The sequence below is a fragment of the Rhinatrema bivittatum genome, chromosome 2, assembly GCF_901001135.1.
Source record: "Rhinatrema bivittatum chromosome 2, aRhiBiv1.1, whole genome shotgun sequence".
NCBI classification, from domain to species: domain Eukaryota; kingdom Metazoa; phylum Chordata; class Amphibia; order Gymnophiona; family Rhinatrematidae; genus Rhinatrema; species Rhinatrema bivittatum.
In genome coordinates, this window is record NC_042616.1 from 512016059 (window position 1) to 512033486 (window position 17428).

The 17428-nt window shown below is 43.7% G+C and overlaps 1 protein-coding gene across 1 annotated transcript in view; it reads right to left on the reverse strand.

Moving 5' to 3' along the window:
- The window catches only part of LOC115085108 (thiopurine S-methyltransferase-like), a 69409-nt gene that overhangs the window by 23800 nt on the left and 28181 nt on the right, over positions 1-17428 (reverse strand). The window contains exon 5 of the mRNA XM_029590729.1: positions 6693-6745. Coding sequence (XP_029446589.1) covers positions 6693-6745 — 53 coding nt within the window. The remainder of the gene's footprint in view (positions 1-6692; positions 6746-17428) is intronic.

Genomic DNA, 17428 nt, shown 5'->3' on the forward strand with positions numbered 1-17428 from the left:
TCTGGGTCTGGAGATAGGCAATATCGTAGTCAGGTGAAGCAGAGGTTGAAGTTCGGAGAGAGTCAATGGCATGGTCAGGCGAGCAGAGGTTGAAGTTCAGAGAAACAATCCAGAGGTAAAAGGACTCAGGAACGAGAAGGGTCGCCTGGAGGCAATAGGGTGCAAGGGAGCCTGTTGCAAAGGTAAGCTCTGACTGTCAGATCTGGCCTTAAATAATCCTGGTGATTGACAACACCTGGAAGGGCCCAGCGGCCCCCGTGTACCGCGGGCCCTTTAAGTCTGGGTGAGGGGCGTGCGCACGTGCCTGAGAAACCCGGAAGAGGAGGCAGCCGGTGGCAGCGTATCTGCCGCGAGGCAGAACCGCGGGAGGGATGGCAGTGGCACAGCACCATAATGCCAAGACCTTCAGGCAGGGCCGCTGAGAGGAGGGCAGCCTAGGAGGCACTCCCTCCACGTTGCAGAAGGGCCCGCGTTTGCTCCGGCAGCGGCAGGAGGTGAGAAAGGCCGGCCATGGGTTCCGTGGTCGGCCGATGTAACATTCCCTTGCTTTTGGAACTCTTTTCCACTTAATATTCGCCTTGAGAAAGAGCTCTTCAAGTTCAGGAAGGCACTTATGTTTCATCTATTCATACAAGCCTTCCCTCATCTGAATTCTACATGATTTTTGTTTCACATTTTTTTAAATTAGATTCTGCTCTATTTTATTGTACTTTGTTGTTTTACGTATTTTATTTTGTATTTCGTTTAAATTTGTCTTGGTGGTTTTTAAATTTTATGTTATGAATCGGCTCCTGAGGAAGTAGGAGTTAGCAATCTGTTATGCTTTGGCTCCTGAGGAGGGAGGAGTTAGAAAACTGTTATGATCTACTCCTCAAGAAGGGAGGAGTTAGCAATCTGTAATGAATCTGCTCCTGTGGAAGGAGGAGTAGCAATCTGATATGCTCAGCTCCTATAGAGGGAGTAGTAAACAATCTGTTAGGGTTTAGACTGTGGAGTAGCAATCTGTTATGAATCTGTTGCTGAAGACTCCTGATGGAGGAGTAGCAATCTGTTACCAGCGGAGTGCTTGGAGACAGCACTCAGCTGTAGAGGAATGTAGATAGGTGGATCCTTGGGCCGATGGCAGATGATTGTGCCCCCAGGAAGATATCCTGAGAGGGACCACCGGCTAGGCTTGAGTACGGAGACAGACACAGATAATTATTTTATTAGACAGGTTAGTAGAACCACCAGAGGTGGCAGTAGTGAGCTGATATGCCCGGCAGGGCTGAAGTCCCTCAGGTACTGGAACAGCGATCCCAGGGTTGAGCTGTAGAGAAACTATAGATAGTGAGTAGACAGGGTATGCTGTGTTCATAGCCAGAACTGGATGACAAAACTCACATAAGGTCTTTAGGAAGCTCAGTAGCTGGAAAGGGTTAGGCCCTCAAGGAGCGCGTACCTGGTTCCAGGGAAAGCTCTGAGAGCACGATGGTAATTCACAAATGTCTGTAATTGCGATAGCTTCCAGGCAGTAGAGAATCTTCAGAGTGTTCAGGAACATGCGCCCTTGAGGAGCGAGTACCAGTTCCTATCTGCAATCTGAAATAAAGAAAAGAGAGCCAGGCCCCCGAGGAGCAGGTACCCCTGGTAAGTCCAAGGAGGCAGAGTAGCTTGGGAGAAAAGCCGAAGCAATCCCCTTGCTAATTCGATTCGTTAGCGAATACTGAGACCTTTTATATTGGAAGCGGATGACGTCATCTCAGGGGGACGCCCCCGAGGTTCACGCCCTTGCTGGTACATCAATTGGAGCGCGCGTGCCCTACGTTATCAGGAACATGGCGGATCCACAGCATTCTGCTGGTCCGGGGACGCCGGAGGGAGACGGCAAGAAGATGCCGCGGCAGCTAACCGTCCATCAGACCCCGAGGGAGTTGCCACAGAGGTAAAGAGGGCAAAGTGAGGGCATCGAGCAGCGACGGACGCAACAGTACCCCCTTCAAAGGGCGATCCCCTCTTCGGGTACCAGGCTCAGGTTTCAAAGGATGCGCAAGGTGAAACTGATGAAACATCTCTTTGTCCAAGATATTGGTCTGAGGCTCCCAAGTGATCAAATCGGAGCCGAAGCCTTCCCAAATCAGAAGGTATTCAAAATTCTTGCCTCTGATGCGAACATCCAGAATCTCTTTGATCTTGATTTCTAATTCGTCTTCTAAAATGGTGACAGATGGATCTTGAGATTTGGAAGAATCTTTCAGAGTGTTATTGATGATATCAGCAGCAATGGGTAGAGCTGCTGTGGACGTCACTGAGGAATTCAGTGGAAGTGGTGATGTTGAAGAATGTCCAAAATCCACTTCTAAAGATGGCTCTCCAGTAGATGATGCTGGATGAGAGATGGTAGCATCACCAGTGGAAGCGGACTGGCTGGTTGCTAAGGATATCTTCTTCGGATCTATTATGTGCCGAGGTTCATCATGCACATCTTCTGAATGAAATGAGCATGACAGCACATCTGCTATGGTGTTTCGATCTCCCGGTCGGTACTTAAGCACAAAATCAAAACAGTTGAAGAATAAAGACCACCTGACCTGTCTGTAATTCAAAAGTGGTGCATGGCTGAGATACACAAGGTTTTTGTGATCCGTGAAGATGGTTATTTGATGTTGAGCGCCTTCGAGCCATGGCTGCCACTCCTCAAATGCAAGCTTTATAGCTAGGAGCTCCTTGTCACCGATTCTGTAGTTCTTCTCAGCTGGAGAAAATCTTCGTGAGAAGAATGAACAGGGTTGTAAGGTCTTTGAGTCTCCCGCTTGGCTCAACATAGCCCCTACCACCACATCTGAAGCATCAACTTCGACAATAAAGGGTTTGTTGGGATCTGGATGCCGCAAGCACGGTTTAGTGGAGAAGGCAGTCTTCAATTTCTCGAACGCGGAAATGGCCTCCGTTGAACATTTTGAAGCGTTGGCACCCTTACAGGTCATTGCTGTCAAGGGTACAGTCAAAGAAGAATAGTTCTTAATAAAACTGCGATAATAATTGGTGAACCCCAGGAATCTCCTCAAGGTCTTCAGGCTGGTGGGTTGAGACCAATTCTGGATACTTTCAAGTTTGTGAGGATCCATTTGAAAACCCTCCTTAGACACAATGTAGCCTAGAAAATGCACTGAACATTTGTGAAATTCACTCTTCGAGAGTTTGGAGTACAGCCGATGTTCGCGGAGATGGTGAAGCACTTGCTTGACATCTGCATTGTGGGTCTCCACATTCTGGGAGAAGATTAGTATGTCATCCAGGTAGATCACCACATTCTTGTATAGCAGGTCCCGCAAGATGTCATTCATCATATTTTGGAATGTAGTGGGTGCATTGCACAACCTGAACGGCATTACAAGATACTCGAAATGGCCGTCTCGCATATTGAAGGCCGTTTTCCATTCATTGCCACTTTGAATGTGGATGAGGTTGTAGACCTCCTTCAGGTCAAGCTTAGAACGTATCTTGGCCCCTTGCAGTCTATCAAATAGCTCCGAGATTAACGGTAAGGGGTAACTGTCTTTGATCGTGATTTCATTTAGACCTCAATAATCGATACACAGACGTAGGGTACCGTCCTTCTTCCCCACAAAGAAAAAGCCTGCGTCGGCTGGCGATTTTGATGGTCAAATAAACCCTTTCTGGAGATTTTCTTCAATGTATTCAGACATAGATTTATTCTCCAGAGCTGAGAGAGGGTACACCCGTCCTTTCGGTGGCTCCGAATTGGGCTTCAGTCTTATGGCACAGTCATAAGACCAATGTGAAGGAAGAGTGACTGTGGCACACAGCCACGAAGAGGCAGAAGCAGCAGTCCGGGTGGCAGCATGGTCCAGAGGCGGCCTAAGCCTCAAGAAGGGATCCCACGGTGTCGGGCCAGCATCTGGTGGGTGAAGAGCCTGTCTGCAGGATGGGGTCCACGGCAGGATCCTAACAAAGAGATCTGTAGGGTGGCTACTTGGAAATCATTGCACACTTTTGCCAGGCACTACTGTTTGAATGTCCAGGCCCCAGAGGTCCTAGGTTTTTGTGAAAGTGGACTTCAAGCAGGACTATCGCATTCCCATCCCATTTAGGGAAGATTTGGTTCATCCCAGGAGTCTGGTCTGATCTGGGTACATATAGGGAAAGGAAAATTGGTTCTACCTTTCTAATTTTCATTCCTGTAGTACCACAGATCAGTCCAGAGTCCTGCCCACTGGAGGAAAGGGAGATTTGGAGAGTCCCCTCGATCTGTTTTTGTGATTACTCTGAAGAATGGCACAGGTTTTGTTAGTCCTACATAGGGTTTTGTGTGGACATGGTTATCTGTTCTAGGTTTCCAGTTCCCACTGCTTGTTTAGGGGATGTTAGTTACTTATGGTGCTGGTATTTGTTTGCATTTTGGCTTGGGTAAGATCAATAATGAGGGACTGCAGGTGGTACCTTGTGTTATGTGGCAGTGTCAGTAAAATTTCTCTGTCTCTATCTGCTGAAGGGAAGGCAAAACCCAGGAGTCTGGACTAAACTGTGGTACTACAGGAATGAAAATTAGCAGGTAAGAACCAATTTTCCTTTTTTCAAGGTCCATTTTCCTTCCATATTAGTCAACAAAAATCACAGTTCCAATTCTAATTCTTCCCAGAAGTTACACTGTCAGTATTCTGTTACTTCAGAGAACCTTCGCAATTCTCCTCAGAGGCAATTCCTTACCCTTCTGCCATCACATTTATCTTTTTGCATTTGGAGTGAATGATAAATAGCCTCATTCACATGCACTTGCATGGAATGAGTGCTAACTCATTCACTCCGCGTCGGACGTGCGTTAAATAGGCGCTAATCCCCCTATTTCATTAGGGGGTGGATTAGCGCCTATTTAACCTGCATCTGACAGCGAGTTAAACAGTGCGCTCGGCTGAGCGCGCTGTATTGCATCGGCCCCTATGTCCCTGAAGGTTTCTTCTATCTGCCTCAACTCCTCTAGGTTTGTTACTGTAATCACCAGAGACCATACTTATTCTCTGAGAGCTAGTTGTTATTTGCACCATGCATGCATGTTATTTCCTCTTCCCAAATGGTACATGTGCAACCCCCATCCTACCACTGGACTATCAATTGCATTTTTATTTACCATAGTCATTAAAGGTAGTGGGGCTTAACACAGTTTAAGATTCTTAAAATGATAAAACTATCTGGTCTTTCGAGATTAGGTTAGGTTACAAAGATATTAAGAGAAATTTCATTAAACATGGGGTCCTAACACATAAGAAATTAATTGCAGTCCTAAATTTAATATCCCTAAATTCAGCTGAAAATCATTCTAAATGTAAGATTCTTAAGGATTTAACACTGTTAGGGTTTGATAATGTTGAGGTCCATATTCAGTCACTGTCTAGATAGTAAAATTAACTAGATAAATGTACATCACATCACAGTGTTATCTGAGCGATCTCTAACAAGGTACAAGCTAAATGTTTTGATTTAGTGCATAATAATGATTTTAAGCAGCAGGCTTTCACTCGTATATTGGGATTTATATCAAGACCATAGCAGATGGGTCAGTGAAGTGCGATATGGAAAAGCAGTCACACAACTGGATATAGCAGTCACACAACTGGATATAGCTGCCTATCTTAAAGTTAGCCAGCTACTTTTAACCAACTAACTTTATAATGGCTCTTTGGCCCAACCAGAATTATCTGGTTAGCTGGCTAACTCAACTCCTTCCCAGAACATTCCTAACTTATCTGGCTAACTTATTAGCTGGCTATAATTTAGCTGGATAAGTACCCAAATCTTAATTCAGCTGGATAACTTGTGAGTTATGTGGCTAAATGCTTTTGAATGTGAACTTCCTAGTGTCTAGTCCTCTGAACTTCCTCCTTCATGGTTTAACTCTCACAGTAGCTCAATTAGTCTCAGCAGATCATACAGCTTATGTCTCACTCCACTAGAGGTTCTCTCTCTACTTGAGTTAAAAGGCATCACTAACTGGTAAGACTCCTTTTTTCTCCAGGACTAATGTGGTTACTGGAACAGCACTATGCTACTAAATAAAGAAATATTTTAGAAATATTATAAATATGTGAAAATTGGGTAACTGGGAAAGGGAAAAGAGAGAGATGCAAAAAGAAAATAAAAGAAGGCATTGATAGAGGCAGTGTGCCTGGGGGAGGCTGTGAGCTCTTCCTCTGCAGCATGCTCAACCCCAAATGACTTGGAAAGTAAACTTGAGTTCACTGCTGGCAGGCTGAAACAGATGCTTGCTCATTCTTTATACGCTCTCAGTCAGTTTCAATGTATTGTTTCTCATAAGCAGGGAGATTTCTAATCAATTTATTGTCTGTGATGGGCTTTAGTAGCCATCACAGTGTTATCTGAGCTATCTCTAACAAGGTACAAGCTAAATGTTTTGATTTAGTGCATAATAATGATTTTAAGCAGCAGGCTTTCACTCGTATATTGGGATTTATATCAAGACCATAGCAGATGGGTCAGTGAAGTGCGATATGGAAAAGCAGGGAAGTAAAAAAAAAAAAAAAAAGGAGTTATGTCTTCAGTTTGACTCTTTGGACCTGAAATCTGGTGTATTACCGGATAAACAAGAGGGATCGAGCTTTGTGATACCTCAGAAGAGTCACAAACCAGACATTCTGTGGCAATCATAAGATTTCTGAAACACTATTCAGTCTTACCTGGGAAAATCATAGATGCTGCAGCAGTAGAGTGAAATATTCCCAGACAAACTCTGCAACAAAAGGGGCAAAGCTTGATAAATTTCAAATTAAAACACTGAGGTGAAATGAAATATTCATTTTTTGTCATTGTTTCTGAATAAGAGAGATAAACTGAATCCTCATAAAGGCTATCTTTCAAATGAGAGGCATACTGTACCGGCATCTGCTTTCAGAACTGACCAGGTCTCAGGCTTTATTGAGTATTTTCAAAGTAAACTTACGTGCAGAAGTTCTTTATGAAAATACTCAGTTAATTGGCTGAGTATATTCACACGCATTGCAGCACACAAATTCCACCTCCTTTTCAGAGGGTATAACCAGTGTGATGAAGTTTATGCAAATACTTTCCTCCAGGAGCGCAGCTCTGCAGCTTGCATAGAAGTACACAGGGAACTGGGCTATATGCATATTTTTTCATGTATGCTGACTCCAGGGCTATTTTAATACAACTGTTTACCCACATAAAACTGGGTTTTATGAACATAAATGGCTTTGAAAATTCAGCCCATACAGCAGCACCCAGTCTGCATAAGTTGCAGTGAATTTTCAGGGTAACAGTGTATTGTTTATTGGGCTTGATTTTCAAAGTGATTTAGCCACATCAATGGAAAAATTAGTTCTTACCTGATAATTTCCTTTCTTTGAGTCCAGACAGACCAGTCCAGGTGAATGGGTTTTGCTCATCGATCAACGGATGGAGACAGAGATAGGAAGGTTCACTGACGTCATCCCTTATATGCATCTGTGTTGCTTTAAGCTTGCCAGTTTTATCTGTGACAAGCTAAGCTTTGGAAAGTTCAATTCGTTCATATTTATTTAAACTTAAATTCCCTCTGCCTTCTTATTTTTTGTGACCAGAGGACCTCTAAAAAGAAATAACAGCCATTAGGAAGCAGGAACACCATTTACAACTCTGTAAAGCACTCACCTGCTTAGGAGAAATATCACAGATTCCATCCTTTAGCTCACAATCCAACAGAAAGCTTTATGCAAATTTATACAAGTTTGACAGCACAGGGAGGGTCCAGGACTGATCTGACTGGATTCAAGAAAAGGAAATTATCAGGTAAGAACTGACTTCTCCTTCTTCCTCATCCAGTCAGACGAATCCGGCAAATGGAATGTACCCAAGCTACTCCTGAACAGGGTGAGGCACCTCAGAACGCACTTTCAACAACTCGGAGACGAATGGGGACTCCTGTCTAGTGCTCACATCCAAGCTATAATGCTTTGAAAAGTAATGTAAGGAAGACCAAGTCGCTGCCTCAGAAATCTCCAAAAGAGAAACTAACTGCAGCTCTGCCCCTGAGTCCTAATGGAATGCGCTATAATTTGTTTGGGTATGGGCCTCCTGCTATTCATATATGCTGCTGGAATGATTGCCTTAATTCAATGTGCTATCAAAGTCTTGAGAGCTGCCTCATCTTTCCTAACTGCACTGCACAACACAATTAGTGATCTGACATTCTAAAGGCATTTGAACTCTTAAGATATCTCAAAAGAACCCTCTTTTCATCCACATTGTGAAGCAATCAATTTGCTGCCACATCCGTATGTTTACTAAGCATAGGCAAACAGACAGCCTAATTCAAATGAAAAGCTGTAACTGCTTTTGGCAAAAAGAAAGCACTGAATGAATCTAGACTATATCTTTTATTACCGACATAAAAAGGTTCTCTGCAAGAAAGTGCATGTAACTCCTATATCATTCTAACTGAGCAAATAGCCACTAGGGAAACTGCCTTCATGGTTAGCACATTCAGTGAAATTCCCCTAATAGACTCAAACTGTGACCCTGAGAAAAAAGGTCAACATCAAATTCAGATCCCAAGATGGGACAGGAATCCTTACTAGAGATCTAATGAGCTTAATGCCCTTTTAATGCTAGCACATAAGTCTACCCCATATACATGCCCCCTTTAGCAGGCAAAAGCTGCCCCCTGTACCTTCAAGAAATTAAATCCCAAGCTCTTAGAAGAACCTTCCTGCAAAAATTACAGAACCACTGACACTGACATCTTGCTGGGACTCAGCAGTTTACTAGTGTATCAATGTTCAAAACTTTCCAAATTCTCACATACGTTAATGAAGTAGAAGACTTCCCAGTCTTTAAAAGAATATTCATCATCCCCTGAGAACAAACTTTGTAACTAGACAAGCCATCTCAAGGTCCAGGCCTTAAGACCAAACCAAGCTAGATCTTCATGCAAAACTGGTCCCTGAGAGAGCAGCTCTCTGTGATGAGGAAGCCTCAACAATTTTCTGTTCAATAATTGTACAAGCTCCACATTCCAAGGGTGCCTTGGCGAGTCCAGAACCACAAGAATTACCAGGCCTGAAAGTCCCAAAATCCTCTGAATCACTCTCCTTTTCAAGGGCCATGAAGGAAACATGTACAGAACTGCCTCTGTCGGCCAATTCTGAATCAGAGCATTGAGTCCAGACTAGCATTTTTCCCTTTTCTGGATGAAAAATCTTTCCACGTTCACATTCCTGATGGTCACATGAGATCCAATAGTGGAATTCCCCACCTGGCTACTATTTGATAGAATGCTGTCTGATACAATAGCCATTCCCCAGGGCTGACAACATTGCAAGTCAGTGGTCAGGCCCAGAAGTAATATCTTACATTGGAGTCTCAGTGGTTAGTGAGAGGTTAATAGAATAGTAAGGGTATATGTCGGTTGATAGGGGGCTGGTTGTTGACTGGGCTGTAGGGGTTTGTTCTCGTGTGGGAGTTTGGTCATGTTATTGCAGCGAAGGCTTTGAGAAATAGCCAGGTTTTAAGCTTTTTCTTGAAGGATTGGGATGATGGGTCTGTTCTGAGATCTGTGGAGAGCTTTTTCCACAGGGTGGGTCCGGCAAGTGATAGCGTTCGTTCTCGACCACTGTAAAATAGAAGCTCTTCTACCTTGTCCTAACTGTAAGACGTAAATCCTACGCCTGACTACAATATGATGAGTTCCTTTCACTTTGACCTCCATTAATGTTCCTCTCTCTGGTTAACCATTTCCATGTTCCATTCATATCTCTTGTTAACCACTTCCATGTTACAATTGTTCAATGTATTAGACAAATGTTCAATGTATTAAACAAAGGAAATGCCCGATTTCCTACATTTTTTGGTTGAATGTAAACCAATGTGATATGTAAAATCAAACACCGGTATAGAAAAATAAATAAATAAATAAATAAATAAATTGCAAGTGAGAAAGTCTGTTTGAATATTCTCCACACCTGCTATATATGCAAGGCTGCAATTTATCTTCAGATTCCTTCCTGCCCACTGGAACAGTAAAACCACCTCTTGTTACACCCGAGGACTTTTGGTGCCTCCCTGATGGTTCACACTGTGGTATTGTCAGGCATTATCTTGACTGCCTGACCTCTTAGCAGAGGTGCAAATAGCAGCAGAGCCAACCAAATTGCTCTGGCCTCCAAACAACTGATGGTCCACTTTGCTTCCTCTTGTGATCACTGAGCCATCTGTCCCACACAATATGCTCCCCAGTCCACCAGGCTGGCATCTATTGTCAAAGACACCCAGACTGGGGGTTTGAGATCCATTCCTAATTCCAAATTTTGGAATTTAACCACCGTCACAAACATATCCGGACTGGCACTGGCAGTCTTTTGGCGTACATTTTTTAGACTGAAAATCCTATCTAGAAGCATAGCTCTCTGAAGGGGTCTCAGGCACATCCTCATCCAAAGTACCAGATCCAATGCTATGCAGAGAAAACCGCACATTGTTGGACTCCTGACTGATAGCAATGAAAGGTTCAGCTGATTCAATTTTGGAATCCTTTGCTCTGTCAAATGAATATGGCCTGTCTTTGTGTTGAATAGGGCTCCTAGATATTCCAGGGTCAGAGAAGGTTATAAATTGTTCTTTATTGTATTTGTTTATTTGATTTATATTACACATTTCAGTCACTTTCAAAGTAGATTACATTCCGGCACTGTGGGAATTTCCCTATCCCCAGAGGGTTTATAATCTAAAAGGCCTATTTTCAAAAGTTTATTTTTTCACATTCTGTGTCTATGGGAAAAAAATGCTTAGTAAATGACCCCCTTAGTTTGAACCTGAGGCAATGGGAATGACTTGCCCAAGGTCACAAGGAGCAGCAATGGGATTTGAATCCTGGCTTCTCTTGTTTCCAACCCACTGCTCTAACCATTAGGCTACTTCTCCATTCCAATCTTGGAGAAGTTGACTATCTAGTCCAAGTCCTGTAAAAGCTGAACTACCCTCTGGGTGGTCACTGTATTTTCCTGTATTGACATTTCCCCTTTTCAGCAAATCGTCTAGATAAAAATGCACCAAAATCCTTTCCTTTCACATTGCTGTCACTATGACCACCATCATATTCTTGGAGCAGTAGCTAACCCAAAGGGCAAGGCTGGAAACTGAAGGTGTCACCCCAGCACCACAACACAATGGAAGCGCTGATAATCTCTCTTTATTGAAGCATAAAGATAAGCCTCTGTAAGATCCAAGGAGGTCAGAAAGACTCCTTTCCTTACTGCCATATTAACCAGTTTCAATGTCGCCATTCAGAAATTAGACTTTCACATGAACTTGTTGACCTGCTTCACATTCAGATTGGGACGGAAAGATCTCTCTACCTCGGAAACCACAAAAGAAATGTGTGACTTGGTAGGGTCCTGCTGTAATGCATAATACAGCAAGACACACAGAAACATAAAGCCAGACTCAAGAAAAGGGAATCCAGGGCTGGGCTCCAACACAAGACACCAGTGGAGTCTAAGTCAATGAGGCTGTATCTAGGTCAGGAACAAGCTCAAGGTGGTGGATCTGATCACCCCTAGGCAATCCACCTGCAGCAGCAGGCAGGGAATTAGGGCCCAACCAATCCTGGGCTATGCCCTTCCCTGAAACCGAGGCTTATAAACCCATACAGCAGCAGGCCGAGCTCACTATGGAAGAGATGGAGGTAGACTCAACAACAAACTGTGAGATGGACATTGACTAAGGTCAGCTTTTGATGATTTTGGCTAGCTGGGAATTAGAGGAATTCCAAGGCAGTCGATATTAGGGATGTGAATCGTTTTTCAACGATTAAAATTATCGTCCGATAATGTTTATATCGTCTTAAATCGTTATAGAACACGATACAATAGAAATTCTAACGATTTATCGTTAAAAATCGTTAAATCGTGTTAGTGCGCACTAAATCGAGTTAGTGCGCACTAACTCCCCGTTAGTGCGCACTAACTCGATTTAGTGCGCACTAACTGAAAATGATACAAATAAACACTTTCCAGGTCACTGAAGGTCAGTTAGGAATGAATATGTGTTCCTATTGGCTGGCTGCCCTCTTATCTATTGATGTTACCAAGGTTACCACTGAGGTGATGGTTGGGGGGATGGGAAATGGAACTGGAAACTAACGAACACCAACAGAAAATGAAACAAAGTGTTCACACTTCCCAGGTCAGTAAAGGTCACTTAGGAATGAATATGTATGTATGTATTCCTATTGGCTGGCTGTGCTCTTATCTATTGATGTTACCAAGGCTAACACTGAGGTAATGGTTGGAGGGATGTGAAATGGAAACAGTTGGAAGCTTGACAAAAAAAAGTAATGTAATGATCAGCACTCACGTGACTAGAACTTGTTTGTTTATTATTTTTGTTAGCAGGCACCTGAAATGCTAGTGCATGTTGAATTTGCCAATCACTGTGCATTTTAGAACGGTGGTCCTGGCTGGAACTGTACACAGTTCAAATATATGTAATTGATTGTTGGTAAGTGTATTTTTTAAGTAGCCACACTGGCACAAGTATGTTTACTTTTCCTCCTACTTAACTCACTAGCTCAGCTTTGTAAGAAGGGCTTCTCTGCTTGTGTGTTGTTTTTGTTTGGTGTGAGGAGAGCAGAAACATCAGATCTTTATTCAATCTACTACAGTCATCTCTTACAGTGCCCTATCCCTATTAATACCAGGAGTGTTGTGATCTTCCTGCACACAGTGCCCTAACCCTGATACCAGTCTGAGACAGCTCCCTCCCTGCATTACTAGTGAGAGGCTGGCTTCACAGACAGGGGGGAGCTGCCTGACCCTCACTCCTGACTTCCCCCATGTCCCAGCTAGTGAATGGTGTGTGGGTGAGGGGGGGGGGGGGAGGAGGATGGTGAAGTCTGAGACAGCTCCCTCCCTGCATTACTAGTGAGAGGCTGGCTTCACAGACAGGGGGGAGCTGCCTGACCCTCACTCCTGACTTCCCCCATGTCCCAGCTAGTGAATGGTGTGTGGGTGAGGGGGGGGGGGGAGGATGGTGAAGTCTGAGACAGCTCCCTCCCTGCATTACTAGTGAGAGGCTGGCTTCACAGACAGGGGGGAGCTGCCTGACCCTCACTCCTGACTTCCCCCATGTCCCAGCTAGTGAATGGTGTGTGGGTGAGGGGGGGGGGGGAGGATGGTGAAGTCTGAGACAGCTCCCTCCCTGCATTACTAGTGAGAGGCTGGCTTCACAGACAGGGGGGAGCTGCCTGACCCTCACTCCTGACTTCCCCCATGTCCCAGCTAGTGAATGGTGTGTGGGTGAGGGGGGGGGGGAGGAGGATGGTGAAGTCTGAGACAGCTCCCTCCCTGCATTACTAGTGAGAGGCTGGCTTCACAGACAGGGGGGAGCTGCCTGACCCTCACTCCTGACTTCCCCCATGTCCCAGCTAGTGAAGGGTGTGTGGGTGAGGGGGGGGGGGGAGGATGGTGAAGTCTGAGACAGCTCCCTCCCTGCATTACTAGTGAGAGGCTGGCTTCACAGACAGGGGGGAGCTGCCTGACCCTCACTCCTGACTTCCCCCATGTCCCAGCTAGTGAATGGTGTGTGGGTGAGGGGGGGGGGGAGGATGGTGAAGTCTGAGACAGCTCCCTCCCTGCATTACTAGTGAGAGGCTGGCTTCACAGACAGGGGGGAGCTGCCTGACCCTCACTCAAGCAGAGAAGCCCTTCTTACAAAGCTGAGTTAGTGAGTTAAGTAGGAGGAAAAGTAAACATACTTGTGCCAGTGTGGCTACTTAAAAAATACACTTACCAACAATCAATTACATATATTTGAACTGTGTACAGTTCCAGCCAGGACCACCTTTCTAAAATGCACAGTGATTGGCAAATTCAACATGCACTAGCATTTCAGGTGCCTGCTAACAAAAATAATAAACAAAGAAGTTCTAGTCACGTGAGTGCTGATCATCAAATGTCAAGCTTCCAACTGTTTCCATTTCACATCCCCCCAACCATTACCTCAGTGGTAACCTTGGTAACATCAATAGATAAGAGCACAGCCAGCCAATAGGAATACATATTCATTCCTAAGTGACCTTTACTGACCTGGGAAGTGTGAACACTTTGTTTCATTTTCTGTTGGTGTTCATGAGTTTCCAGTTCCATTTCCCATCCCCCCAACCATCACCTCAGTGGAAACCTTGGTAACATCAATAGATAAGAGGGCTGCCAGCCAATAGGAACACATATTCATTCCTAACTGACCTTCAGTGACCTGGAAAGTGTCTATTTGTATCATTTTGAGTTAGTGCGCACTAACTCGAGTTAGTGCGCACTAACGGGGAGTTAGTGCGCACTAACTCGAGTTAGTGCGCACTAATCGGAAAAAACGATTTTTAACGATTTTTCAATGAAATAATCGTGCCAAACACGATTTTCTTCTCCTGCCACACAATTTCTATCGTTAAGACGATATGGAAAACGATTCACATCCCTAGTCGATATACAACCTCAGGCTTAAGGATACACACATTTTGTTTTTCAGTTTTGTTTGTTTGTTTGTTTGTTTTCTGGGTACCCTGGGATTGAGGAAAAGATGTTATGCAGCTTCTGGATGGTAAGAATAACTCGAGGTGGAGAGAGAGGAGAGTTGTTCTGGGTACCTTCCCAGTAATAGTGGCTAGGAGTTTGCAAGGTGACCCTGGAACAGGTCTTTTGCCCTGTCTGGTGTTTTGGTGGTGTGTATTGTGAGTTAGACAAATTCTCCCTTGTAAGTGGGAGAGGAACTCCTTATATATGGAGCTGTGCAATGCAGTGACTGCATGGAATTCAGTTTAGCCTTTTGGGGTTTTTCCCCTTTCCTTGCTCTTCTTGTTTTTGTTTTCTTTTTTTTGGAGTGAGGCTAGAGCTGCCACGCTTTACATAAGCGACTGCTGTACTACCAAGCCAGGACATTCGGTTAAGACGAACTAAGATGCTGCTGGACTCTGAGAGCCCTTGTATCTGCCGGCAGGCGTCTTTAGTCCCCAGAGACCCTTCCAACAAATGGAATACTCATCTAGCTCCCATTGTGCCTTTGGAACTGTTACCATAGCTTTCAAGCAGAGGAGGCACCCAAGCATCATTCTTGCAGATTCTTGCTTCTAGGCAGAGTGACCAGGGGAAGCCATAAAAGCATCTGAAACTGGACGGGAGAATTTCAGGGCATAAACCTCTTGCATGATCTCTAAGACCCACTGATCTGACATAATTTGGACCCAACTTTGATAAAATTGTGATAGATGCTGCTTATCTCTAAAACCAAAGGTTGTATCCCCAAAAAATTAATTAGGTGCCTCAAGAGGTACCTGTCCCTGAGGATCCCTCCTTACTTTCTTATCTAAAGGCCCTGCTCAATTGAGGGAGTGAGAGCTGGACTTTCGCCTCAGGAGCTGCCTCCTAAAACTATTTTTTTAAAATTCAAGAGAGAAACCTTCTCTTTCTTATCCTTTGCAATATTCAGTGCACATAGTGGGAAATTTGGTTCTAGGGTCAGGTTCTAGCAGAGACACTGCTTCCAAAATTGAATTACCAGTTTCCACGGTATTATTTAAAAATGCCTCAACAAGTGCAAAACTGATCTTTCCATGACACTGCTGCAAGCCACTATCTGAAGTGCCAGGCAAGGCCTGCTTTAAGACCGGTTTTATTTATTTAAAACATTTCTAGGCCACCAATCACCATTTCTTGGCAGTTATGGTGTAACGTTCATAATCATAAAATGCGAACAGACAAATTATACAGACAGTACTACAATCAATTATCAATTGTCTTCCCAGTGCCCATTACAATCATCCCGTTGGTAATGTAATCAAATTCTTAACATAACTAAGTACAGTCACATCCCCTTCTTTACTAATCCTTCAAAGTTAATCACTACCTTTGTTTTCTCTTTTTTTCCTGTTTTCTTTCTTTTCACCTCACCCCTCCCCTGCCTTCCCTTTATCCCTCTCATTCGTTCCTTTCCGGACCTCCCTTCATCTATTTATATATATTATTAACCCCAACCTGAGCTCCGTACACCAGGAGGAAAGAGAAAAACAAAACAAAACAAATAAAACCATTTAAAACCATAACATGGAGTTAAAAATTAAGTACCAAGTATAATGGCAAGACAAAAGTCATCCCCTCACATTAGAAAAGGCTTGCACAAAAAAGAATGCTTTTACAAGTTTTCTAAAATTCAATAGTGAAGGTTCTACCTTGACCATATTCAGAAGAGAATTCCAAATTGATCCTTGCACATAGAATAAGCATTCCCCAAATTCATCCACCTAATTGCTTTGAATGAGGGAATACAAAGCAAGTTTCGAGAATCAGACCATAGACTGCATTAAAGGAAGGAGGACCAATTCATGAATTCCTTTAAACACAAGCATAGCGGTTTTGAATTTGAAGTGCCAAATTATGGGAAGCCAGTGAAGCTTGGCCAGAACAGGAGTGATATGGTGACAAAGAGCAGTCCCAGAAATATGAGCAGCCGTATTTTGTACCAATTTCATGGCACACACAGTAGAATTAGGTAAACCCAAATAAAGGGAATTCCAATAATCAAAAGAAGCAATCACAAGAGAGTGCAACTTGATTTTTAAATCCACTTCACTCAAAAACGGTTGCAGTCTACGTAAAAGATGCAATTTATAGAATGCCACATTTACCACTCTAGCAATTTGGGGGTTCATGGTCAATTAGATGTCCAGAAGGACATCTAATTTTGACACTGTAAACCACAAGATCCTCTTAGACCGACTAGCAGAGATTGGTATAAAAAACACAGCACTCAACTGGTTCAAATCCTTCCTACAAGACAGGTTCTATAAAGTTAAGATCAACAACTATGAATCTCAACCGATCAGTTCTAACCTTGGCGTCCTTCAAGGATCCTCTTTATCCCCGACCTTATTCAACATTTACCTGCTCCCTCTCTGTAACCTACTTTCTAAGCTAAATCTAACCCACTACCTTTATGCTGACAATGTCCAAATTCTTATTCCTATCACCAAATCCTTGCAAGAAACTCTTCACTTTTGGAATTCATGCTTCCTCTCCATATCCAATCTCCTTGCTGATCTCTGCCTAGTTCTGAATACCAACAAAACTGAATACCTCCTAATCACCCAAGAAGGCAACTACCAACTCTCCACCACACATCCTTTGGCACCACCACCTCTATCTACCCGGGTCAGAAACCTAGGAGTCACTATGGATAACCAACTGAATTTCAAAAGCTTTATCAGTAACACCGTGAAAGAATGCTTCTTCAAACTCCAGGTTCTAAAAAGACTCAGACCCTTACTGCACCCCCAGGATTTCAGATCAGTTTTGCAAGCAATCATATTTTCTAAAATTGATTACTGCAACTCTCTGTTACTTGGGCTCCCAGCTATCTCCCTAAAACCTCT